Source organism: Diachasmimorpha longicaudata, chromosome 4, assembly GCF_034640455.1.
Source record: "Diachasmimorpha longicaudata isolate KC_UGA_2023 chromosome 4, iyDiaLong2, whole genome shotgun sequence".
NCBI classification, from domain to species: Eukaryota; Metazoa; Arthropoda; class Insecta; order Hymenoptera; family Braconidae; genus Diachasmimorpha; species Diachasmimorpha longicaudata.
Genome location: NC_087228.1, coordinates 3942878 through 3970741, shown reverse-complemented (window position 1 = coordinate 3970741; position 27864 = coordinate 3942878). Strand labels below are relative to the sequence as shown.

At 38.5% G+C, this 27864-nt stretch overlaps 2 protein-coding genes across 2 annotated transcripts in view; both read left to right on the top strand.

The window, feature by feature from the left end:
• Positions 1-19: 19 nt before the first annotated feature.
• LOC135161245 (protein lethal(2)denticleless) lies at positions 20-3601 on the top strand. The gene is made up of 3 exons (XM_064118649.1): positions 20-315; positions 501-745; positions 876-3601. The coding sequence occupies exons 1-3, from the start codon at positions 273-275 to the stop codon at positions 2463-2465; spliced, it is 1878 nt and encodes a 625-aa protein (XP_063974719.1). The 5' UTR covers positions 20-272; the 3' UTR covers positions 2466-3601.
• Positions 3602-12481: 8880 nt separating this feature from the next.
• Positions 12482-27864, top strand: part of LOC135161164 (uncharacterized) — a 32334-nt gene continuing 16951 nt past the window's right edge. The window contains exon 1 of the mRNA XM_064118478.1: positions 12482-12965. Coding sequence (XP_063974548.1) covers positions 12909-12965 — 57 coding nt within the window. The 5' untranslated portion in view covers positions 12482-12908. The remainder of the gene's footprint in view (positions 12966-27864) is intronic.

Here is a 27864-nt window from a genome sequence, read left to right as displayed (position 1 = left end):
TAAGTACAAACGGAGCCCCCCCACCATTTGTACAGTTGAACAAGTACGAACGGAGCCGCCCCGTACTACGTGATCCGAAATTCTGGAACATGCCGATCTCTATGCACTGATAAGTCCTTGATCCTAAGCATGCGCAGTTAGGCTAGATAATGCGGGAAAAGTGACAGCCTCCCGCGTAAACTAGTATATATAAACTGTTTAGTAGATGTAAACAGGTACATCGCAGAAGAAAATTAATTATTTTTAAAGTGATAAATTTATGTGTATGAATAATGAACATTGTTGATTCCCTGGTACGACGCACAGCCGGATTCGGTGAGTATTGAAACGTTACACGCGTCACATAATTGAAGCAATTCATTGGTTAACTGCACCTCATGTTTTTGGAGGTTAGCTTCACTCAATTTTCCTTTTTTCCCCTTTCAAATGATTCCTAATTAGTTCACTCAAGTTAATGGCCACGAATGAGAGACGAATAATCATACGATTATGTTTTTTAGAATCGATACGAGACTATGATCTCGCTTTATACCGACTAAAGTGCCATCAGGACGATATTTACCGAGGGATAACCCCAAATCCAGACGCCCTAGACTTCAATCCAGAGCCACCTGTCTTCGCCTGTCGCTTTTGTCCGAATTCAGGATACGAACAGATTCTTGCTCTGGCTAATGAAGATGGAAAAATTGCACTGCAGGATATATTGGTCAAGGGACAAGCCAATCAAGCTCTCGATGGCACACAAGTACGTTCAATCAAGAGAGGAAAGTTCTTCGAAACTTTACCGGAAATTAAATCATCATTGACCCCTATCTCTAACAACACTTAATCCGTATTATTCTCTCCCCTCGGCATAACCCAAGCATACTTTTCAGGCCCATCGCAACGCGATTTTCGACATGGCCTGGATGCCGAATGAACAGAAGTTGGTAACAGCTGCGGGCGATCAAACAGCTCGCCTCTGGGACGTCTCCGTCCAGGAAATAACTGAAATCGACTGCTTCAGCGCTCACAGCCGAAGCGTAAAAACCGTAGTATTCCGTCCCCAGGACAAAGCAGTCTTTGCAACAGGTGCCCGTGACGGTGCGATAATGCTCTGGGACATTCGAGCCTCCCACAACGGCCAACGTCGCCCGGACAACTGTATAATGAACGGTCACGTTAGTGGCACAAAATTCCGACACCGCTTTGCCGAAGAATCCTCACGAACCCAGAGCATAACAGGTCTAACGTTCCAGGACGACATGACACTGATCTCATGTGCAGCTGGTGATGGTATGATAAAAGTCTGGGATTTACGAAAAAATTATTCCGTCCACAAGAAGGAGCCTCAGCCCAAGCACGTGATGCAATACACTGGAGGCAGTACACGTAATGGTTTCACCTCTCTCCTGATGGATCCAGCTGGAATAATCCTTTACGCTTCCTGCATGGACAACAATATTTATGCTTACAATATATCCTCGTACAATCCAAAGCCAGTGGGAGAGTATTATGGCCACGAGAACTCGACGTTTTACGTAAAAACTTGCCTGAGTCCTGATGGAAAATACTTGGCCAGTGGCTCGAGTGATGAGCAGGCCTACATTTGGAAGACCAGCAGGCCAGGTGGCCCCTTGGTGAAGCTCTCTGGACACACCAAAGAAGTGACATGCGTAGCCTGGTGCAACGTGGGAGAACTGAAAATTGTCACGTGCTCCGACGACAGTTGTCACAGAATATGGAGAATAGGGTTGGAACATAAGAGTGATAACGATGACATCGAGATTATTGGAAGGGCTGAGAAGGTGGATATGAATCTGACGAGGCAATCTGTCCTGGAGACAACGCCAACAGTGTCCAGAAGGTGGATAAGACAGGAGCACACGCCCTCCGATGGCACACCAGCGTCAGATTCTGATCAATTAATTCAGAATCTCAGCTCTGGAAAGAGATCGAGAGCGCAAATGTTGGCTGGGGGAGCCTGGACTGATGGAAAGTTCAAGAACATACTCTCGCCCATCGAGGAGAATATGGAACCCTCTAGCAAGAGGGGTTGTGTGGAGAACAGAAGTGCCAGGAGACTTTTTAGTCCTTCGAATTCTAGAGATGCAGAGGCTGGATGCTCCTCGGATAAAACTCCTTTCTCGCCGACTTTGAATCTTCCGAATTTTGTTATTGATGGAACTGCTCCTCATCTTGTTCAGATGTCTCCGCAGAAGTGCAAAGAGAATGTTGATTGGCTGACGAAGATCAGGAAGGAGAGATTCGAACAAAAGAGCAATTCCGACGAGAGGGTTCAGAGTCCTGTGGCTCTGGTGACACCAGGTAGGAGAGGGATAAGATCCAAGTCGGCTGAGCCCAGGAGAGTTAAAGGTCCCTCGGTTTCTTTATTGAATTTTTTCAGGGTGGGGAGGGAGTGCGAGAAGGACCTTTGCGGGGAGGGAACTAATTCTAGACCGCAGAGGCGAGATTCTGTTGATTAGGAGAGATGTTTCATGGTGGAATGAATGTGATTTAATTATTTTAGATGGATTCTGTGAGAATGATACACTGTCTGAATACTCGTCGATAGGGCAATTTAGCGAGACATGAGTGAAATTTATAATTAGATAATTCCAATTAGATTATAATTTTTACTATTGTAAGTGGAAGAACAGGGCGACATTTGATGACAACATTCATTTCTTCTATTTTTCATTTTCGTAAACGGTAGAGTCCTGTCATTATCAGTTATGTGGAATTTGACGTGTTAAAAAACTGAGAAATGTTTTTTAATATAAATCAGTTCTGGACATTTCTCACAATGTTTTTAATACTCTTGTGCCACTGTCTTTTGGGTAGTCTTCGGCAGAATTTATTGTGAATGACAATGTCAAGAGACTTTTAGGCAAATTTCGGGGTGCGAAAGAGTTGAATGGAATTATGGAAGTTCTATGAAAAATGTATTCAAAAAATACGATTCATTCCTGGAATAGCGTGAGTAGAAATGTTCAATAGAAAATGAATTGATCTCGACCTTTTCATGCAAGTCGTTGCATTTTTTATAAAAAATTACTGACTCGACTATTCCAAATTTTTTTAATTTTTACTCAGGGTGTTAGAGATGCAGTAAATACTGAAAATATGAAAGAATATCACGCCAGGCATTATCAATGTTCCATTGACATTCTATAATTTTTTCCCAGGGGGTTCTTTCGTGAATTTGCTTACATGTAAAAGATCTCATAAAATTTCCTCTAAAAGTCATTCTTTACCAAGATAATTACATGAATGCTTTTGGAAATAATCTTAAATTCATTGGACGCTCTGAAGGCCTTTGTGCTTGTCTCAGAAATATTTGCATGCACTTGAAAATGACAAAGTTGTAGACTGAGACAATACTCAACGACATCACAGATATCAAATTATCCTCTGTTATACGTGGGCTTTTTAAATTGTATGTTATTCACATACTGTTAGGAGCCATCCAGTGCCTTAGTATTAGCGTTAAGTATTCTTTATGAGTCTCCATGGAATCGGCATAATTAAGAAAACGCTTCCACCACCTGTTATATAAGCTAAGTATTTTTTACTCCGATGTAAATTATTTTTTTGTAATTAAATTTTTATATTCTTCGAAGTTATCTGTTTGATTTTCCCTTCAGCATAGAACCTGGGGAATCGTCTCAAATGTTTGCTTTCCCTTGTTTAATTTGACATAATCGACAGTCATAGCACAAACTGATAACAATCGATTGGAAAAACTAATTCTCAGAATCAGTATTTTATTATGTGTATTTCATTTCCATACTTACCCCTGAAGCTCTAATTTATGTTTCTAGTACTCGTGAGGGTCAACTTAAATTTTAACTTATCTCAGAGATATTTCCACTTTATATTAGTCCGTGTTATCACTCGACGTTGAGTTATTTATTTCTGCCAAGCATTAAAAAAAGAAAATAACAAATCGAATCAATTTCAAGTGGCAATTAAATTATAATGGACCTTAAAGAGTTACTGTCCTGAAGTTCACCATAAATGATCTCTAAAATATGAAAAACAACCCTCAACAATCGACGAAGGGATCGGAATTCCTTCCGAATCCCCTCAAGGATGTCGCAAGGTTCTTTCCTCCATGATTCAAGTACCTCTTGATAAACATATCTAACTACGATACGTCTCCCACCTAGAGTGCATCCGGTTGTCACCGTTCGGTTAATCATCTTTAGTGCCCCCAGATAAGTGCTTACACGCCCAAAAAAATATAATTCCTCCACCAGTTAACCCGAGAAATAGCTCGGGAGATAAAAAGTTATGGGAATAAAAATTATGTCGAAGAATCTCAAATAACATTTTAGTATGTTGATTTCGATATTCCTTTATGCAAATTAAAAGGGCTGGGGACGGGGGATCGGTGATATCGCGGCTCGTGAGGGAGCGAGAGGTTTCATGACGAGAGAATTGGTCACTCGGAGATATTGGGAGAACACCCACCGGCCTTGTTAAAAATGCAGAACTTGTGGATTCGTAGGGGAATCTGAATTTGATTGTCGTTTAGATTACTTTGATGATGATTGGAATTTTTTCATTGAAGTGCAGGAAGCAAGTTCTTTTATGATTCAAGGAAGGGGTGAAAACGGTGGATGGAGGCCATAATATCGGACAATTTATGGCTCAAGAGTCTTTGGTAAAGCGGAATTTTGGGGAAAATGTGGCAGTTTTTTTGCTGTTCCAAAAATTCTTGGGAAAAAAGACTTTTGATGGGTCTAACTTTGTTGAGGATGTTCAACATTTTTTATGATTTGATCAGCACTCTAGAATGCCACTATACCCCCAGGAGGGATTTCACTGGGGATATCTTTTTAATACGAAATAGTAATCACTGTGAGGCTAAACGTCAGGGTTGGTCAGGATTTTTTTTTTCAATTGAGGGACCAGGCACCCTCAGGAGGGAGTCTTTCATGTTCGCTCAGTTTTCAAGTCAGAGAAATAAATAAAATTCGAGAATCTAAAAATAAAGTGAGTTGAATGCTTTCATTCGGTAGCAAAAATATTCTGGTCTTAGAAAGTCTGTGGGATTATAAAATTTAACGAGCCAGAAGTCCTAAAATCTGGTTATGTTGTCATTAATTTCCAGTGAGATAATGCGAAATCTCGGGATTTTTATTCCTAAATTGAATTGATTAAATCTACAAAGCTCAGGGCTATTTCAGTGAGCATAAAAAATTGTTTAAAATTCGGTATAGAAATCCCTAAATGTTGCAGATACATTCGTAAGAATTGTCTGTAATATTTCCGAGGTGTTTCCTCCCGTTCACCACTCTCACTTGCTGCCCACGAACGCTAGCCCCTCAGGGCCAAAATTTGATTCTCCGGAGATCTAATTTCGTTTTATGCGAATTCTTACACAAAATAGGCTTTAAGTGCCTGACAAAAAATCAGAAAAATACCATTGCGAGGGACTTGAAACCAGCTTTAAGACAGAATGTCACGATTCCCTTTTTATGCCGATTTTATTCTCCAATTTTGAATACAAGAAACACCCGGAGGGGGCAATAATCCCGCTGTGTTCTGGAATGCCATTAAGAAGATGAATTTTATTCGAAATTTTCACTCTCCTCTTTCTCCCCCTCATCCCGTACCCTCGAAATATTATGAAACGAGTTTTTTTCACCCCTCAAAAATAAAATGATCGCGATTGGATCGAAAAAACGAGTTTGGTTAACTGAATTAATATAGCTCTGTCTCGTTAGCCTGTCGGCTACTCGTCTTACGCACTTCGTTGCGCCACTGGACGAAAAAAAAACGCAAAATTTCGATTGAGGAAGACGGCACCGATTAACATAAATAAAATTGAAAAAACAGGCGTAAAGCAGAGGAGAGCAAAAAAAATACTGGAAAAATAAAAGAATGAAAATAAAGTAAGATTACTTTTCACATAAAAGTAATTTTTCGACTTTATATTCTTCACGGAGATACTTGTATTTTGAAGTAGTATAGACGCAGCTGGGGTTTAAATGTTTAAACCCAAAGTGAATTTTTCATGACGCGTGCACAATGTGCGAACCAAATTTTTTCAAACATTCACGAATAATGACGAAAGATGTGATGTTCAATCGGCAATTTTTCCGTAATTTTTGCTGAATATTTTGGTCAGCGTAAAAAAAACCAATTGAAGGAAGACAAAATGGTTATTTGAATACCATACCGTTGATTTTTGTGTCAATGAACTCCCGAGATAATTTTCCCAAAATGAATAAATTACCGGAAGCCACCGCGAGCCCTCCTAATTACCCCTTCGAGCATCGCGAGGCCATCAATAAAAATCAGTCTCAATATCGTATTCAGAAGAAAAAAAAGACATCAGACAACTCACCGACCCGTAATTTCGCCGAGGAATTCGCGCAGTCATTCGTCATACTCAACAATTAAAATTAAAGGCCCCGGGGACAGCATAGAAATTCAAAACCCGTGGAAATGGACTCGATTGAGGGGAATAATTGGTTGAGAAAAGCCGATTTTTTTTCAATTACGCCCACATAAAGGATCTTTCACATTTCATATGCACATAAAAACTAGAAGCCATAAATTCTGTGTCGAAACCGCATCAGGTATCAATTAATTCAGCTCGAATAATGCCGACGGTACACGTGTACCCACAATTAATGTTTGAACTACTTAACGGATTGCGCCCTTCATTATGTGTTATTGATTGAGTCATTAGGTGAGTCATCGTCAGATGGAACTCCATGTGTATCTTCGTTGCTTTTGCTGGATGTTATTCCATCAATTTCATCTAACGAAGGCCTAGAAAAATTATAGGTCGATGGAATTTTTTCGAAAAAATGATTAGAGAATTATCTAAGAATTTTCAAAAATTGTCTTGGGATCTCATTTCCAAGTGCACTACATTTCACGTGAGCCAATAACCAGGAGTAAAGCTCGTCAATTAATGAACTCCTCACCACGATTTTTCGACCTTCAAAAGTGCCTCCATAATCACATCGCGTGATCCCCCCCCCCCGCTCGAACTTCTCTTTGTCACCTAGAGCAGCCTCCGTAACATGAAAGCCAGAACAGAAAATCTTCAGTAGCGATCAGTGACGGTAAAGCAACGTTAATTAATGCCACCGTCTGGTAAATCCAGTGCTCATACAGAACCTGTTGGACAGTCGGTGTCGTTATCACTGCAGTCCTCCCTTGTAAAAACCTCCAGGGACCCTACACTTGATTCGGTTTATACATCACGAGGCAATTTAAAGTCACAATATAAGCTGGAGTAGTGCGGAGTAAATAGTTGTTCCAGGATACTCGTTCCCTCATCAAATTTGAATAATAATCCGGCTAGCACACCACCCTTGATGACCAATAAACTTCATCGCCGCATATTCTCGTAAATTCACTCTTGAGCGCTTGGGATTGAGGGATTCAATTAATTCGCGAAGACGTGAAGAGCTGTTATTAAATTATTCAATAGATATTTTCACGCTGAGAAGAGAATATAATTTTGCGAAACAAATTATTCAGATAAGAAGTGACAGCGATTTTTTTTTATCGAAATTTCGAACATTTGGTTGTACGAAGTATCCGATTTATTGAAAAAATTAGAAAATTATTCTCTGACAATGGGGTCCACAAAAAAATTTGTTAAAATTAAAAAATCACGATTTTTTAATATGACTTGTACGACTGCAATCAACTTTCTCACAACGATAACTAGAGTATATCCTGAAATTGAAATAATTGTTCCTCGATTATTGGGTATGATACTTACGAAATTCAATGCGCTGAAAATCCAGAAATTAGTGGAACCAGAGAGGGGCAATAACATGACTTTAATTACCGATTAATTTCTCTCCATGAAGAAACAGTGAGTCGTAATATTTGAAACGTTGGAATTTTACTGTGGCAATAAACAATTGCACGTAGAACGAATAAAGTAGCTCAAAATCATTCGAGTGTATTATATAGCCCTCGTAGCGTGAGTTGAGTGATTTTCGATAATTGAAGGTGATGGAATTGGCGAGGTGAGTTCGGGGGTATTTACCCGAGCCTTGCGAGAACATCGAACTCGTCGTTTTCTCGCTCAATGCGTTTCCTCCAAAGCCGATCAGATATGGCCTTTCCCTCGGATTCTTGAATAAGATAGACGGCCTCAAGTTTTTTTTTACAATGATGAATTTAAAATGCCAGAAAGAATATTGTGGAACGAGCAGCAAAAGGAGGTGATCTTCTTTAATTGAAAGAGTATTGAACAATTATTTATCTGCACTATACTGAATTATTTACAGAAAAATGTATGAGGAATTCCAAAATTGCATGCTAAATTGTTTCTAGAGAATATTTTATGGGATTTCCTATAGAATTTTTTATAGAAGATGAGAAAATCCTACGGAAAGAAATTTTATAGAAAATTCATAGATTCGCCACAGAGAATTCCTATAGGGTATCGTGTAGAATTTATGATAGAATATTGTAAAAAGTTCTATGGACTTTTCAATAGAAAATCCTATGGAGAATTCAAACAATTTCTAAAGGGTTCTTTATGTACCATGTGCTATAGAATTTCTTAGATGATTTTCTATGAATTTTTCCATATGATGAAAAATCCTGAAACATTTTCCCTAAAAAATCACCAGCGACGTCTAACGTTTGTAGGGTTAGTTTTTTAAAAAAGATAAAAACAGTTTATTATTTATGAAATTCGTATAATTAATATTAAACCCTACGTCTACACTAGGTTTTACACAACACGTAATACAAACTTAAGTTCATTCAACTCTAATCAAATAAAACGAAACCCCTAAGTCTTAATAATCCTAGTCGTGTTGGTACACGTCTATTTTCTTTTGCTCCTCAAATTCAACTGCCCTTTTATATTTCAAACTTATCCCTTGGCCCCCCCGATTCCTATCATTTAGCCTTTTCTGCCACTGATGTCACAGGCTCCTGCTCCCCATTTTCCGTTTCTGGGCAATTCCCCAAAGGCGACGGAGGGGTCAACTAAGGGTCCAGACGTCATTGGTGAAGGTGCATGGGTCACTTCAATAAAGTCATAAAACAACATCAAAAATTCTAGTCTTACATCTTATCCTAATCCTACCTCAAATAAATACGGCTACAGATCTCAAATGCCATCGCCGAGATTTGTTTACCACATTTGGAAGACTACCATTTATGCACGAGGGATTTTCCGATAATTTTTCCCCCGATACTGCACATTTTCTAGATTTTTTTGGAAGATTTTGAATAGAATATGAAACAATCCTAACAAGACATTCTGTAGAATTTTTCATGCGTATTTGCATCCGATATCGAAATATAAAAAAAAATCCATGAAAAGTTTTTTACAAATTCTTTGATTCCGAGACGTACTATTTTAACTCTTCACATCCAAGTTATTGATTTTTTGGATTAAAATTTTTTACATTACAGAACAATACCCCGACTTCTCAGGAGTAGACAATGGCCCAGAGGTCGGGGACGAGTCCGCTACAACTCGCGTATACGCATGTCGGAAATTCCTCGTGGACATTATATGGTCGAATGCAAGCGGGTAGGATAAGCATCCGAGTAATGCAGATAAAGGTAAAATTCAAACGATTATCCCACGGGTATATACACACACAGCGAGTGTCTACCGATCGGTAGGTGATGAAAAAATTAACTTTTACTGCTTCAATATTTCTCCTCCACCGCACCTCCTCCTACCCCCAATGCCAGCCCTTCTCCATCACACTGCGGAGAATGCGCGAAATTTTTTCATGACAAATTGCCATTTTATTTTTGCTGCAACGCACACCGCCTACGCAATGAGAATTCTTGAGTTGCTCCCAAAGGCCTAAAATACTTATTATTTGAATCAGCCCGAGACCTTCGTCCACCCGCCAACGAAAGTCTTTCGAACGTAAACTCTCACTCCCAAGGACGCTTGATTCTCCATCCGGTGAGGGAATCAAGCCTCCCTCCTCTATAAACCCAAACGACATCGGATTGCACAATGGATTTCGTGAATTGTCACCAAGTTTTTTTTTTCGTTATCGACACGAGACACCCAACACGTCGGGAGGAACGTTCGTCATCCGTAACACCAGATAATTTGGCGTAACGGGGGATTTCTTGTGATGATCTTGGGTTGCATCATTACTTCGATGAGAACCTGGATCATAGATTTTTTTCGGTGGATGCAGACGGAGAAGAGATTTTTTTCATGAAAATAGTGAGACATATTTAGCTCAAAATTTTGAAGGGGTTTTCCGAAGATCATCTCCAAGTTTTTAAAAATAATTTAATAATAAGGCGTCTCTGGAATAATTGCTGGAAGATATTACAAAAACAGAAATTTTCCTACCCGGAAGTGTCGAAATATTACTGCAAATTTAAGCGTCAAATAAATTTTTATTTTATTTTTGGAAGGGATAAAATATGACTAAAAAATGAGGAAAATTGAGACGTTTGTTTCTGCTGGGTAAGGATTTATTTCAGCGACGAATGGATAATTAACAAAGACGTCAGGCTCGACTGCACCAAGATCAAATAACTAATTGTAACCATCGTTCAATAATTCATAATTATCTTGATATTTCTAAGGTATTTGTTTTTCAATTGTACAATCGGACGGATTTGATTTATGAATCATTGAAAGCAGCGAGCGTAACAATTTTTCATTACCAACTATGATTAATGAATTATTCACATACCTGAGGATGTGACATCCTTCATCGATTCTCCAGCTGTTCTGAGCACTGAAAAGTGACATTTAGATAAGTCCATTAATTTTTGTTACTCCTTCATTGCCGTTCTGAAATTTTGGGCCTCTCGTAGAGATCTCAGAGTTCATTTAAACAGACGCGCTAAGACCAGCGAGAGGAAGAATTTTTAAAATTGGTTTCACGATCGATTGATGATTAAATTTCCCCCCAGACATGACATTTCCATGACATAAATCAATAATAATCAAGTTATTACCATTTCCGAGATGAATAATTATCAAAGGCGACGAAGGCAAAGAACATTTCAAATCTCCGAAAATTCCCGGAAAAAAGCGATTATCTAATAAACTAATAATCAATAATCATTTCAACATCTTCAAGCATCTGTCCATAACTTGTGGAAAACAATCAGGCTAATTTATGAATCATTAAAATCACCGAGAGTAACAATTTTTTCATTATTTTTATGACCAACTGATTATTCAATTTCCCCTCAGACGTGACATTCTCATCGATTAATCTATTTTTATGACTTCATTACTTCAAAGCGGAAATATATCGTCAATCAGTGAATTTATGCGAAGAAGTTGAAAGACACTTTCCTCGTGAAATTTTCCTCATTCCCGAGATCAATCACTATATTAAAACGATCGAAGCCGTTCGTGCTCCAGACCACGCATTCAGAAATCACTTGATTTATCATAATCTTTTCACTTCTCGATTATTCATTCATCACTTGTGGAATCCGATCAACTTTGTTTATGAATCATTAAAACCAGCGTGAGTAACAATTTTTTCATCCTCTTTACGACCCATTGATGATTCAATTTTCCCACAGACGTGGCATTTCGGTAAATTAATCCGTTCTCATGACGTTATCGCCGATTGCAATGCGGGAAAATTACTCTAGACGATATACAAACAACTTGGAGATCGTCCTTTCCACACGGTACCATAAAAAATGGGGATCAGAATTCAGAGGAAAGGGCTTTTTCGGGTAATGCGAGGGTAGAATTTGAAATGATGAGAGTAAAGAAAAATAAAGGAAATTAACTTTTTATTTTTTATAATTTTTATTATCATCGCTCAACACGTAGATCCTGTCGTATTCCAGAGCAATAACGATTTAAAAACAGATAAGGACAACTGCCGAAAGCAGGTACTGCAGGTGCGAAGGGTAATTTGGAACTGAGCTGAGGGACAGTTCCTTTGCAAGACAGGAGTGCTGGGAAAACGACGGAAGGGGGGAAAATCGAGGAGTGGGGATTTTTGGGAGGCGCCAAATATTAAGGTCCGTCCGGGTTTCGGTGGTAAGCCTAATTACCTTCTTGGTTTAAGTAGAGACCTGCTGAATCAGGTAGATTGAATGAGACCTGCATTTGAGCCTCTAAATCAATTTGGAGATACTTGGAAATTTTTTCTAAAATGAGAAATGAGAAAGTAATGAAGATATACACCAACCCTCGTGAAAATCAATTGCTTTCACCCCATAATCTCTGCTCTTACCACCGGAATCCAATAACACCTAATTATCTCCGGGGGTCCCATCACTCATCACATTCATCACATTTACAAAGAAAATAAATATGACTGATGAAACATCAACTCCCCGCCCTCTCTTCTGTGAATATTATTTCTCCAATTAGTTAACCGGTGAATTAATTATTCAATTTGCCCGCGGACGTGACATTTCTCATCTATTCCCTCAGCAGCTGTGACTGTATGCCGTCTCAGTGTCGCGTAGAGCAATGAAAAACCTTAGAGTGAAGGGGGTTAAATGGTTTGAGAAGTGAAAAAGGAACGTACTCCACAGGCGACCGGTGATCAGCTGTGAGCGGCATGGCGCGCGGCGCCGTCGGTTCGCATCGGCTGTGACCTGCTGTCAGTTGCCCGAGCCCTGTGCTACGGTTAGGACCGTCACCAATCGTCAACAGCACACCGACGAGGCCACCACGAGTCAATCAAACGTGAATTAATCAGTGAACAATCAGTCAATTTCCCAGTCAACTGATAATTAATGCGATAATTTAAAGATATAAAATAAAAATTGTGCTGTTTAAAGAGCAATTTTAGTTGAAAATTCAGTGGTGATAATCAGTGACCGGCCGGGCAGGAACCGGGGAGGGTGTGGGGGTATGAGATTGGAAATTGAATTGTGAAGCGATTGCACGATGGCCTCGTGAGGAAAATATTTTTCCCCACAAATTGTGAAAATTTTCATAGCGCAAGAGGGAGATGGCGTGGAGATTGTCGTACGAGCGAACAGCAACCAGCACTGTACTTGTCCTCCTGGTGAGTTATCCTTTACCTTTAGCCCAGGTTATCGGTTTTCCGTTCACCTCTTGACGGGAGAACGAGACGCCGGAGTGTTGTGTAATTCACCGATGATTTAATCGCAAATTGTATTGGTGAAATTTTCAATTCAATCGTACAGCAATTGTTCGGGATAATTTGTTATTATTGGGGGGTTCGGCCGAGCGGGGGGAGGGGGGGGGGGTGGTCGTGTGAAGGATAAGGTATATGGGGATGCATTTGCTGTTGCATAATATTATTTCTAAAATTGTCCGGATTTTGAATTTTTGGAGCTGGGGAAAAATTAACTTGTCAACTTTCATCTCGACAGATATATTCAAAGCATTTCGCCATTCGCTCGGTCCTCACGTACATGTGTGGTACCCATTGGCAACTGTTTGTATGCCGTTTTCAGAAGGTTGAGTGAACATTCCCAATGGGTTTAGTTCGTTGTGAACTCTCATCTTCACGGAAATATTCATGATATTCGTGCAATGGGTGATGCAGCTTTCGAGTAGGCATTGCTTTGCCTTTGTTGCCGTTTAGAAGAGCACATGACGATGAGAGTCAAGAGGAATAAAATATGTACCAGTTGATTCGCTAATTATTTCGGTCATTTTGAAAAAAACATTGGTCTTCAAAAAAACTTCAATTTCTTGGAGCGTCGGTCATGACGGCAATTTTAATGCAAATTGTGAAAGGAAAGCGTCGAGAGAAAAAGTAAAATAATTGTTATACTATTTGCGATGTTTCCTCATCGGGGCATGTACATTGTTTTGCAAATAAACAAAAAATTATTTTCCATCAGCGATCAGCTAAAATAAATTCTACTTCACACCTTTAGCAGAGAAATATTCGTGAAATTGATATTAATTTATTCATTTCCTTGAAGGCTCTGATAAATATATTATTAATTCAATCAAAGAATATGTTATTTAATTTAGGGCACCTCCTGATCATGGAAAGGGGCGAGTGATAAGAGAATAACCTTCATGGGAATCGAATGAATTTTTTTACAAAATTGTGCTCGGGTTTTGAATCATAGGAGCTGGGAAAAATTATCTTGTTAACTTTCATCTCGACAGAAATATTCAAAGCATTTCGCCATCGACTCAGTCTTGACGTAAATGTGTGTTACCCATTCGCAATTGCTTGTGTCATTTTCAGAAGGTTGAATGAGCATAAGATTGAGAATGGATTTAGTTTCCTGTGAGCTCTCCTCTCAATTAAAATATTCAAGTTATTTAATGGGATCATCACCGCCGCTTTCAAACGACTTTTCCTTACCCTTTATTGCCATTAAAAAGAGCATTATCATTCATTTTGCCATTAGTTATACATATTATACACATATTTTTGCTTATCAATCCTATCAATTAATTATTAGATGATGGCAAAAAATCTCAAACGGGGGGAAAGTTAAAAATAATATCTTGAGAAGAAATTCTTTTGAATTTTTAATGCCTATTATCGTTTGGAATAAATAGTTCTGTGCATAGATATGCACATAACTAATTATTATTAATTATTATTAGAGCTTTCTTGCGTTAATATGCCTATCTAGGCATATTAATGCAAGAAAGCTCTAATTTATGAATATACAGAAAAATTAGAAAATTATTTCTTTCACTTTCCCCCGAATTAAATCGTCTGAATCACTTCATCATCATCATGAACGGTCATAAGGGTCATCCTTGGCAAATTGCGAAGCACTTTATTGGTTGTAAAAATTTTCAAACCACTCAATCATCGTCCCAATAATTCCCAAGCGCATGAACTTTAATACCTGCAACTTCCCTCCATTGAAACAAAAAAAAATCCTAGCCTCCGCTCTATCTCCAACTTTCCACCTTCATGATTTCCCAATTTCGTTACATATTCCATCGAAACGTAACTCCAAATCCCATAAAATTGTCACTAAATCATTGATTATTTACCCAGGAATATAATCCCGTGGCATTGTTTTGTAATACCCCACAACGTTCTCGTTTCAGTCTTTTTTAATATTTTTTTCCCTCTCCTCCCGTCTCTATCCCTTCCCTCGGCGTCTTTCGTTCCGCGCGCTTTCTCGTAAAATCAACGGCACACGTGTCGGTATCACCTATAGAAATACGTATGTTACCGTGTCTCGTTCCTATCTATTACTGGCACCAATGTGTGGGGGTTTGTATGATCATTCTTATGGATCGTAACCAGCTCACTGGGGCCCGAGAGGGCCCTATTACCCGTTGAGAGCTGCGTGTGTGTCGCAGGAGTCAAGGATATTTCGCGTTATCGCTGGGTGAATTGACTGTTTGCCGAACGATCGAGACTGTTACAGGGTGGGAATTTTAAAATAGACGGCGATTACATTTACACTCTGTCAAATTAATTGCACAATTTCCTCGCAATGCCACCCCCCGAGGGAAGGGAGGAGGAATGAAATTAATTCAATTGCACTTGCAATTAAATCCGTTGTACTTGGGAGGGGGCGAGATGGCGGTGAAGGGATTTTGTTATCATTGAATGAATGTCTGGCTGTTAAATTTCAAAATAGACCTACAATTCGACCTTGTCGGGGACCTTCAGCCTCAAACATTCAGAGCAGCATGAAAGTACAGCCGACAGCTCTCGCAAACGGTAAATCAAAAATTGCAGTAGAAAATTCATTTGAAACAGTTGAAATTAATTTTCCGGTTTAATTCGTTTCGTGTGGTAATTATGGGGTTTTTAGTATTTGAGGAGCAGCTTCCTGGGGAGAGGTAATGGGAAGTTGGAGAATTATTGGCGAGTGATGAAGGAGGTGGAAGGGCGCCATGTGAATTATTCTTTTCGAATTTATTACGGAAGAAATTCTTGAGTATACATATAGTAGAAATGTAGTTTGTATTTATTTTTGGCACAAGACATTTTGTTATCTGTGGAGACAGATTAAATGAAAAATTTGCAACCAAACTTTCCATTAGAATTCCTGTAGAATTTCCAAAGCGCCGAGAAGAATAAAGTGAATTTTTATGGGAGTTATTGCTAATAACAGTGTAATTTAGCTGCTTGGGAAGAAAAGGCTCTTTCGCAGTGGTAAAAAAATTTAGGATAATTGGATGGTATATTCTTCACCACTACAATGAAGAATAATTCACAATTGTTCTCCCTGAATGCTCAAAAATGAATTGCATTCCAAAGAATTTGTAAAATTCTATTTGGGATTCACCGGAGCATTCACAGGTAAAATGCCCACCTAGGTACCCCATACATACATACATAAATTATAGATACCCACGTATGGTCAACGGAGTATGTACCACCTCGGTTGTCCCCATGTTGTACCATCGTCGCATACTCTTCTCTTTCAAATTCCCCCCCATAGACGTCTTGAAGTTGGCGTGCCACAAGCGCCAAGGTATATCGCGCGTGGGCATCGTCTCCTCTTCTTCTCCTTTTATCTGTATAACTCTTCTCCAACAGTACACCGCCCCTACTCACACCTTACGATTTTCATGGAGCTATACCATACCAGTCACCTATGCCACGTGCTTCATTATTCACTCGACTATTTTCCATCGTTTCAAAAGTCACAAATTATACAGTGTGATGGTTGGCATAACATTCACGATTATTTCATTCTTCATACTCAATTTAAATTCACTATCACCGTCACCCACTCTACTACGAATTATTGCTATTGACATTCTGACGTTGGTTGCTCTCGTGACCGGTTTGTGGTAACGAGAAAATTGAAAATTTAATTGGTTTTTGGTAATTGAAGAAAATAACACATTTGACTTTAATCATTCTTGAAAAATCAATTGGAAGTCTGAAAAATTTCGAGAAATTTCCTAGTCAATTCCATATTGCGCTGAATTTTTAGAAACATTCAAGAAATTTGATAGATTTTGAAAAATAATTAATTTCAATTTTAGCGCGTAATTTATTGCCAGGAAAATCTAAGCTTTCAGTCAAATTAAAAAATATTTTTGCCTGAAATTAACAGATGTTGTTTTAAATTTAAATTTTAATTGTATCTCTGATATTAAACAATTTTTTGAAGCTAATTAATTGTTTCTCTCATTTCCATCTTTATAATAATTATCATAGTATTGAAGACCTTTTGTTTTATTCTCCAGACAGAAGACTTTCGTCTTTAAACTATGTTTTTTTTCTATTGTTAATGGTAAATTCAGTCCATGAGCTGAATTGTTCGATCACATTTTCTCGTGGTTGATGTAATTTTCCCCTCTACCATAGAAATGTAAATAAAATAGTACATGTCCACTACAAACTTACAATCTTCCTCCACATCCCCACATTATTTATGTTATTGTCCGGCGCATTTCAATTTACATAAAAAATTAGCTAAATCAAATGCAAATATATTTTTTATGTCTTCCTGAAAACACATGTTAACACTTGTATTCAATTTTTCTGTGCCATTTTTAAGAGAAAGTTCAATCTATTACACGATTAGAAAATTCTATCTCTGCCGATTAAAGATGATCTAACCCATGAATTATAAACAATTAAAATGATCTATGAATCGTAAAATCAAACATTATCCTCCATCTATCACAATTGCCTCACCCCTCCAATTCCCTGTGGACTTATCTCATTTCTAAAGTGATCCACAAGCCCGGATTTCCGGTGTCCAAACAAGGGATTTCCTACTCTAGTTTACGGGATTTATTTACCCTTTGAGTGTCAATTGAATCAGAGAGGCAGTAAAAATTGAGGAGAATTAGAAGGTGAAGGGAGCATGTAGCTGAAGCAGTCCTTCAATTAAGTTCAGACCTCGTGTGTTTAACGAGCGATCGCACATCTATCGAACGTCTCAATTAAATCCATCCTTTCAGACCCATCTCCACTAACATTTGCTTATTTTTTTAATTTGATGCAGAGGCTACCTTTCAACTCTCCTACGGTAACTTTCCAGCCAATTGACTAAATGACTCAAATCAATCACAAACTTCAATTTATCATTCCACTGAAATAATGCCCATTAAAAAAGCTCAACTCAAGTCACGATGTGGATCAAAAATGTCAACAATTAATTTTAATTTCTTATTCATTTTTTAAATATAAAAAAAATTGTTTTTTTCAAACTCTAATGTCAGTAGTACAGAAACTTTCAGTCTAACGGGCGCGAAATTTATGATAAATTATCGTGTGATAATTTAGAGAAAAAATTTAAGGAAAAATGTTGATGTTATTTTTGTTGAGTTAACTGTCAACGTCGATCAGTGTTGATCCAATTGATTAACAGATTATTAGGTTAATCGACTTTCATGATAAGCTAAATTTTCCAAATCCTCCAAAAGTCCTCATAATTTCTCTATTTATCTTCTTCAGTCAGATCCACCCTATTCATTCGCGCGCATCCGAAGAAATCCTCCTCCTCCCCCTCCCTCCCCATACGTCGAGAGATCAAGCCGCGGATTACCGACGACAGTGTGTTCCGCTGGTCAAGCGAAGACTTTAACTCATCGAAGGTCTTTTCCATGGTGCCCTCCCTCCTCCGATACTTTTGCAGCTACAGAATAGCCTGCGGCTCGCAAACCGATGCTTTGTTCCCCTCACGGTCTGTCCACCTCACTCTTTAGATAATTTTTTTCTTTAACAAATAGGGAAGAAACATTCACACGTGCACTTTAAGCAAGCCGACAGAGAAATAATGGGATAAGGCGACAATTTGTGTCATTGAAATGGCAGCTGTGATATTGAATCGAAATTTTTTATCAGAACTTCTTCAGCAGAGGTGAGACAGCTTCCTGTTGGTCGGTAGAGATTCCATCTGACGCTTCCGAGGTGCCCCAGATTCCCCGAGGGATTGGGTTCCTTCTTTCCATTTTCTACCTGAAGTCAAGGATTTCAGTCAACAGATGCCCTTCACTCTTGCACTTATTTATGGTTTTTTTTTCGATCACCAAGAAGGAGATCGTTTCAGAAGGATCGAGTGGACCACAGGATTCTTCTCACTTGGGAATATAATGGTTTCATAGTTTTTAGATTATTGCAGTTCGTAGAGTAGAGGATTACCAAAAATTTTAATCATGTCCGTATCGATTGGTTAATTGAAAAGTGTCACGAGATGCTGAATAAGAAATTAGAATAATTAGGAGCACTCAATTGGTCATATGACCATTTCTTTGGATTTTGTGGTTTCCGGCCGACAGCATCAACATCAGTGGAATATTATGATCGCGAGCCTCTAATCAAAAACTAGTTTATGGGAGATCGAAGTCTACTTGTAAAAAAAATTGATTACATGTCTTCGAGTAGCTAGTGATTTCAAAGGCTTCTTGATTTCAATGCACCTTGGAGCCTTGTTATCTGGTGCACGTAGAGATAACAAGGCACTCTGATCAAAACAGGAGGCAAATGATATACTACCCAGCGTTGATCACGATTCTGATGAAAGGATGAACAGATTCATTACGTTTAAGAGCGATGTTCATGCAGTCATCTGACATGATGTGAAATCTATCAGTTGCTATAGGTGAACAGGGCTAGAGTGGTCAATCAAACAAATTAGACTGACCAATTTCGGTTATCCAAATTTATCAAGGATTATCAGTTTTGAGCTTTATCAAACAGTATCGGCCTGTCTGTACTCTCCTCTAACCGTAATGGTTGGGCGAGTGGGGTGTTGGCCCGTTGGACATTGAGGCTAAGCAGCGATTCGCTGGGTTAGTACTTGGATGGGTGACCCCTTAGGAACACCACGCGCTCGCTCAAAAATCATGATAGAATTTTTATGGCGCTGACTGTTGTTGTCTTGCGGCCGTTAACCCTTAAAAATGACTGCGCGGAAGGGACGAGTGTAGAGAGCCAGTGTGTACCTTTCTGTCACACTAACTAGAAGGATACACTGAGATCCTGCACTACCGGCTCACTGTACGGTAGGGGTTTTCTATGGTTTCCCTGGACCTTATAAATGCAGTACAATTGGGGAAAAAGTTGGTCCCAGGACATCCCAGGGGAAAGGGAGGCATAGAGGCAGGCGGGAGTCGATGTAAAACAAAGAAGATATTTGTAATGTCAACGGACATAACGAATAAAAGAAAAAAATCAAATAAAACTTAAGTGTCACTTGTGCAATTCAATTCCTTAATTTCTATCAGAATAAATAATGTTATGACGATGGACCATAAACGAAGGCAAGAAGTTCACGTAATGTACAGTAATGAAATTGCGTTGTGAAAACATGTTTTTAAAAAATAGTCCGGATATATTGAAAAGTTATCCACAAGTTGCATACACAGCATCGCTGCCTACACTACAATTTATGTCCGAACAATTGACATTTTTGTCATTTGAAATGTTAACAATTCTCAACAAGCACTCATTATTGTTCCCCCTACACTGAAAAATGTTGGTAATCAATCTTATAAATTGCCATGCGTTACAGATACAATTTTTATACTTCTCCCCTATTGTGGAGGGACCTGTTTAACCACCCCCGCATGTCTGTCGCCTACTCAATAGGTATTACCGCCACTTGTTGCACTCCACGTGCGTTTCTATCGATTTATGAAGTTCTCCAATGGTTGTCTGGCGTTTGAGAGAATAGACGGGCATCAGGCCCGACTCCTGGGGGCCTTACCTCTACCGCTACTTTATTTTCTGTACCTCATGATGACCTTTTATCGTTCGTCATTAGTGACGACATCTCGAGTCTCAATTTAAAATTTTTTTTTTTAAATCGTCCTTTGGTCATGTGTTGTCCTGGCTTCGCCCACGAGTGATAGGGGAATTAAGGACATGAGGAAAAATTCAGAAACAGAAAGAGAGGCTGTAAAGCTGAAGGGTTGGTGTATAAATAGAATGTTGGGACTACGGGCGCTCCGCAGGGATTCTATATTTAGCTGAATGTCCTGTCGAACATTTAGGGGGAGATTCGCAAGGATGGGGAATAGTTTGTACCGGTTTGAGGAATGCCAGGCACTCGAGAGCCAGCTCCAGATAGCGTGGTCCTGGATGCGTTGACACTAGTGCCAATGAACTCGTTATTTCCTTTCTCAGTGGAGGCTCCGGAGAAAGTTGAATTCTTAGGAGGGAACTTCCCCATTTTGGGGGTTTCGGGGTGCTAGGGGGACAGGGAAGAGTTGTAGTGGGTCGTCTGGGAGGGCCAGATCCTTGACGGGGGAGCTAAGAGACGCGTTTCGCAATTTTTTTTATTGAGGTTTTGTTGGGGAAGAATTTGCGAAGGTTTTTTTGGGCGTGGGAACAATTCTCGTGTACGAGACAGACGAGATTTCGGGGAGATTTTACAATTGTAGGAATACTACGTCAGTATGCTATGCAGGGAGAAAATTTTTCGTATTAGAGTTTTTAATTAAAATTACGGTAATTATATATATATATACGAAAAATATATTCAGCAAGAATTCAGGAAAATCTTAAAAATACGAAGGAGTAACGTTTAATTTAATCCTCGTAGTCCATAAACTTTGCTTCTCCAGAATTAACGCAAGCATTCAGCCAGTACTCCAGAATATGGATAATTTTCTCCAAACCATGTAATTTTTTATCACCGATTGCGCGCGTGAAATTCCCGAATTAAAGAGCGTCATAAAATTATTTTTATCTCCCTGAAAAATTTATACGTTGAATTTTACTGTAGGTAAAAAAAATTCCCTGCAAGGTGAATTTTAAAACTCGTCGGGAGTAAAAAAATCGAGCAATTTTCACGAAAAGAATGTCCTTAGTGCGGGCATCCCCTCGTTATGGTGGCTTTATCTTACAACACGCTATAGCTTGCGTCATATATTTGGGCCGTTGACGCTAGCGTATGTGCAGTGGGTGGAAGACCTCGACAAGGACGAAGACGAGAAACAGTGAGGCGAGCGAACCGGAGATACGACAGGATCAACGACATCCCAGCGACGTTGTGTGACTCTCCCTAAGAACGAGGTAGAAATGTTAAAATGAGAAAAAATGTGAAATACCCCATCAAGGCTTTTGGAATGTTATTTTCCACCTTTCTTCCAGTCTTAGCACCTTCTATTATTTTTTTTCAGCGATGAAAAAAAAATACTTTTCATTTATTTTTACGAGTCGCCGGATCAGGAGAACAACAAGAAGGAATTCGGTCGCCTTTTCACTCACCTCGAATGTTTTTTTCCATTTCAAATTCTTTTTCACTCTGAACTCCTCCCCCTCCCCTGATTTCACGATAATAATTCACCCTCAAAGCACTTGCCACAACGGCCCAACCTCTTATTTATTGGGTCTTTTGGCACACGCGCCGGCACATCCGGCTTGAAGTTTAAATCTTATTTTATCCTTTTTTCCCCATTCTTTGTTTTTATTCGTCGCAAGGACGAGTGGTCGCTGAGATAGTTCATCGTACGTCTAATGGATTCTTGCTGACAATTGGAAGCTTAGAGGGACTTCACGATAAACAATCCTTACTCCATAAGAAAAATGCATATCAACAAAAAATTGCCGTTAAGATTATTCCAGCAAATACTGTTCACGATTTTGCGATTAAAAAAATTAGTTATCAGCAGTTATTTACTTTCAATAACTAGATTGTGAGGAATTTAAAATTCTGCATGAAGACATGCCTGTTCCGTAATCTCTCAGTCAGAAAAGTATTTAGTAAAAATTACTGAATAGTTACGCATTTTTTCACTGAACGTTCCATACTTTTTCTGGAACGTTCTGGACTTTTTCCTAAAAGTTCATTAACGAAGGGCGTAACTGTTCCATAATTTTTACCGAATTTTGTTTTGACTGGTTTTAGCAGATTACGGAACAGACAGACAACTTTTGCAAATATTTCCTATCTGTGTGATTATTTGAGAAAATCCAATAAATCTGGAAAATTCAAGAAGGAATGGACACTCAAGTCAATTTGTGGACTTTGTCCTCCCGAATAAGCTGATATTTTACGGGGAACGGTGCAATCGAGGGAAAAATACTTTTCGGGGTTTTATGCTGCATAAACCGGCTCTCAAAACCACTTGCTCGGGGGCTTTAATGAGTTGACAGGGTTAGACTGGAAGTACATGTTCGTTATACATGACATTCAATCGAAATTGATTATTACAGTAGGTAATCAGGAATTCCTGGTGAATTTTTGCCTCTCTAATTTCTTTTTTATGCGAAAAAAGTGGAATTGAGGTGTGTTCTGTGTGATAATAAGTTGAAGCAATGAAAACAAAATGAAAACCTCATGTGAGAAATATGTGAGTATACGGTATAAAAATTCCACGTAAATTAGTCATTAAGAGGAAAACACTAAAAAATTTCGAAATACGTCGTCCCTCCATTTATCGTGATAATTTTACTATTTTCGTTTTGAAGTAAAAACATATGAAAAATTAGATTTTAATTTTTTTTATTTTACTTCATCAATTAAAACCGTACGGTTAATTGTAACCTATTAATTTTCTTCATCGACATTGACAGACTGATTGCGCACTAATGTTCCCACAAAAACAATTTTTTGGTTCATTAATTTCATTGCAGAAATCAATACCAAATTTCACAGTCAAACGCGGACTCCATTAGCCGGTGAAGAAAAAAATAGCGATTCAATTCCACTGTCGAGTGATGAAATTCTCGCTGATAAAAACACACCAGAAATAGACATATTCCTGCATCAATTTCGAAACTCCAACAATGGAGTTCTCTGCGGTGAAAATGAAACGCGAGTCGTAAAACAAACGGAACCTCATTGGGAAGTAATAGAAGTGAAAATGAATAAAGAGATATCCTGACCATTGTGAGTCTATTAATAAATATTTCAGGGGCTGGTTGTGTGCGGAAAACGAAGAAATTGTTTGGCTGGGTAACAACAAAAAAGTGATAGAATATCCACTGTATGTATGTATACGGTGGATAAAGGGAAGGCCCAATCGACGAGTGGCATTGAACGGCCTTCACAAAACACTGGTCCTCTCCCTTCTACGGGCACGGACTTTTGCCTTTTCCTCGGGGCTACTGAGATATCATGCAGTGTAATGCGATACCACTGGACCTGCATACTTTCTGATACTTCTCCTTAATTGATGATATTTTTTTATCTTGTTAATGAGCGTAATCAATGCGGGTTGTTGATCTTTTTATAGTTTGTGAAAGATCAAATGACCAAAGGTGGAGGTACATGAGATTAAAGGATTTGTTTAAGATACATCGGCCATTTTTTACCAGTAAAGATTATTTAAAATACCACCAACTCTGTGCAACTCCTTGATTATTTTAATTTTGAACATTTTAGAGGCATTCTCCATTTTTATTGACTGAAAAAATATTCAGTAGCGAAGTGGTAAAAGTTGACAAATACTTTATTAATTTTCATCACTTTGTTATCAACAAAATTGTCATTTTAAGTTCTGTTTCCAATTCCTAAAAAATAAAATAAAACTTAAATGATTGAAAAACTACTGAATTTTATTTTACATTATAACTAAATCCTCTATACTTTCCATTAATTGGTATTTTTTTACTCTGTCAATGAGTGTAATTAATGCTGACTTTTAGATCGTTTTAGAATTTGCGATAGTAAATTAAGTTAAAAAGCGGTATAATGTTATTCAGCAGAATAATTCGATACCCCTGGACTTTCTAACTCTCTTACACTCCCCATTAATTGTTGATACTGATTATTTTATTTTGTAACTGGGTCTAATCAAAATTAATAATAATTTATTTTTCGCTGTTTGATCCTATGCCTCTGCCTTTTACTAACCACTCATAACTAATTAATTTTTTAAGCATTGAGATCAATTGAAAAATTACTGGATTGTCATTTCGTTAAATTCGTTGATGTGATTTTTTTTAGAAAAACAAGAATAAATAAACATTGAATGGCGACCGATTTTATTTTCAACTCCAGTGCAATTATACTCTCCATCGCATGAGGGTCCGAATATCTCTGAATCTCTTCGTGTCGTGCGACACGTGTACAACCTGGCAGGCCGTTAATTAACAGCCCTCCACCTGGATAAAACCCTACATCACATCAGCATCCACTGAACGAGCCCCACACGAGCTCTTTTTAATCCAGTCCCAACGTACCCCATAAACCTCAACTTGACTTACGCCTCTCAATGAGGTATGTTACGGACGGACGTCTGTCTACAGTGCTACCACATCCCCGGCGGAGGCCCCGAGATTAGTCCGTCAAATAAAATACGAGATTACAGAACGAATGACCCAGTGAAAAACTCGCGATTGGCCCAAATAAATGGCACAAATAATTTTTAAAAACCCTGAACTCAAATACCCTCCTACCGTACATATTTACGACTGAAAGAGTTGTTCCAACACAGACACGAAGCTTTTTACCAGGTTCAACATTAAGTCACATAACATTTTTCAAGGTGAAATGAGTACTATTGCGAGTATCTACTTGAAATTTTTTATTTACATGAGATACATATTTTTTAGTTCATTGCGGAATTTAGCGGAAGGAAAATTCGGCGAAATTATTGCGTAATTTTTTTACATTATTTTATCATTTTTATTGTCATGTGGAACTGCAAATTATAACTACATTGAATTATTTAGAATTCAACTGAATTTTTAATAATAAAATCCATATAATTTTTGTCATCTTTTTTTAAAGAAAATAATTCTGCGGCAACTTAGTAATACCAAAATATTAAAAAATATTTTACTATCGAAAAATTATAAAAAGAACGACGAATCATAACGAATGAATATAGATACTGCATACGATAATAAATAAAAAATATCTTCATTTTATTCACTTTGAATGACTTCTTAAAATGCAAATATGTCTTGATTTGCCTTTCTTAAAACACGTCATGGCACAAACAATAAAAATAGTCAGAAATAAAATGTTAAAAATGGAATAAAATGGAACTCAATACAGAATCGTTTCACGATTCAATCTTTTGAACTCCAATAAAACGAAAACCGACGAAATCCCGTAGTCGACCTGTGGCCAAATTTGGTCTTCGGGCTACCCTACTGCGTCAAGCAATGAACCATCACCCAGGAATTTTCATGTTCAAAGCCATCTCCCCCCAGCAGAACAGCCAGCAAACAGCGATGAAAATCGCCAACCGGATGCTAAAAACGTCAAATAAACATTCTAAACTAGTCATTCCCCCAATTAACCCATCACTGAAGCTGCGAATACCCTGGGAGGTCCGGTGTCGTGGAACCACTCGACATAATTCTCGACACCACAGGGTAAACATCGTCGCGAGTCACCCGAGCATTTCGATATCAAAATGTTTCCTCCGATTTTACCGATAAAATTCTACAATGATTTCTCTCCACGTACGACTCCCTCAATGACCTCAGCACTCGTCTCTAATTACAGAAAAACGATTAAAACGGATGTAGTACCGATGAGATGAAAAAGGGGAAAAAACATAAACCGTAAAAATTGTCCTGGTTCAAACTGTCCTGCAGATGATTTAGCGAAAGTCCGGTTTTAATCGTCCAGTTTAAAAAAAAAGTAAAATCTCACCGTGATAAATTTTATTGTACGATTAAGAGTTTTAATTAGCCGTAAAATCGTTGGAATAAGCGTGTCCAGGAGGGGAGGGGGAGGGGGTGGAGGGATATCGGATGAGTAAGCATTTGCACATCCTCAGGAGAAATATTTTTATTCAAAATCCAGTGTTTATTTGATTCCTCATTCCGCCATTCCACTTTTCTCACATTTTATTGGTATTATTTATCGATACCAGTGGTGAATTAACGCATTAAATATAGTTAATAGTGAATAAATACGGGGAAGGTGGAGGTGGTGGAGGAAACATTGTCTAGGGATCTTGACCCATTCTACGTGGGCACTAAATCACCATTACTTTACCATTATTCCATGGTTGCATTTGAGCCATGGATAAACCTCTCTCACCCTCTCGACATTCCCGCCGGGTAATGGCCACCTGTTGCCTTATTCGTTCTCACTATTACATGGTGATTAAGTTAATAACATTCACCACTTTGAGGATGATAGGCGATTCTAGCTGTTTAAAAGAACTTCAGATGGGGCAATTGTTGAATTTTTTTTTTATCGCTCGGAGCGCTTGAAAGTACTTAGGAGATTCAGTAGCGAAGCCCGCGAATGAGATGACTCAATCAATCCGAGAGCCGTAAAATATTAATGAGGCTACTTTGAGCTATTTGAAGGATCATATTACTGGAAATTAGTGATGGAAAGAACTTGCTTCAAGGTTTTTCACTCGTTGTCTCTATTGAACAATGGTAACAGGACTTTTAGGAGGGAAATACAAATTACTTCGGTATTTGATTTTTTTCTCTGGGACTGTGCCAGTGACTTTGTCCTTCAAATAGACTATTGCACAGGGTTAATGTGTGACGTGCGGTAATTTCATGAAAATTAACAAAACTAGAATTTTGATATGCCGGTCGTCCACGACATTCCAAACTGAATTTCTTGTTCAAATAATTGTCACGGAAAAGAAAGGAAAAAAGTCTTTGGCATTGTAAAAGCAGTGCAACTCTTTTCAATTCGATGAGTCACGTCGTGTGTGTATGCGTTTGGCTTTCGTACAAGTTTGTACGTAGGAGTACCTTGATAGTTCTTCTGTGACGGTATATCGAATGTACCACCTTTCACATAGCTGCGAGTGTAAATGCCAGGCACTCCACGGTTTTTTGCTCCACCTACCCAGATGAGAAGACCTATCTTGGCCTGTCTATGGCTGTACCGTAGACCAAGTTCAGAGGAAAAAAAAACATTTCAACAGGCCAGATGGATTATTATTGTTCCTCTCCGGTCGACGAAAATCATCGGGACTGGAGACGAGTTGAGAAATCATGATACTTTTGTTTTCTTGGTACTGCAGACGCATCTTGGTGGTTTATTAAAGGGTACAGCTTTGTGAAATCGTTGAGGATGTTTCGTATCCACCAGAAAATTTCCTGGAAACCTTCTCAATTATTAGTGATATTGGATATTGATTGAAGTGAT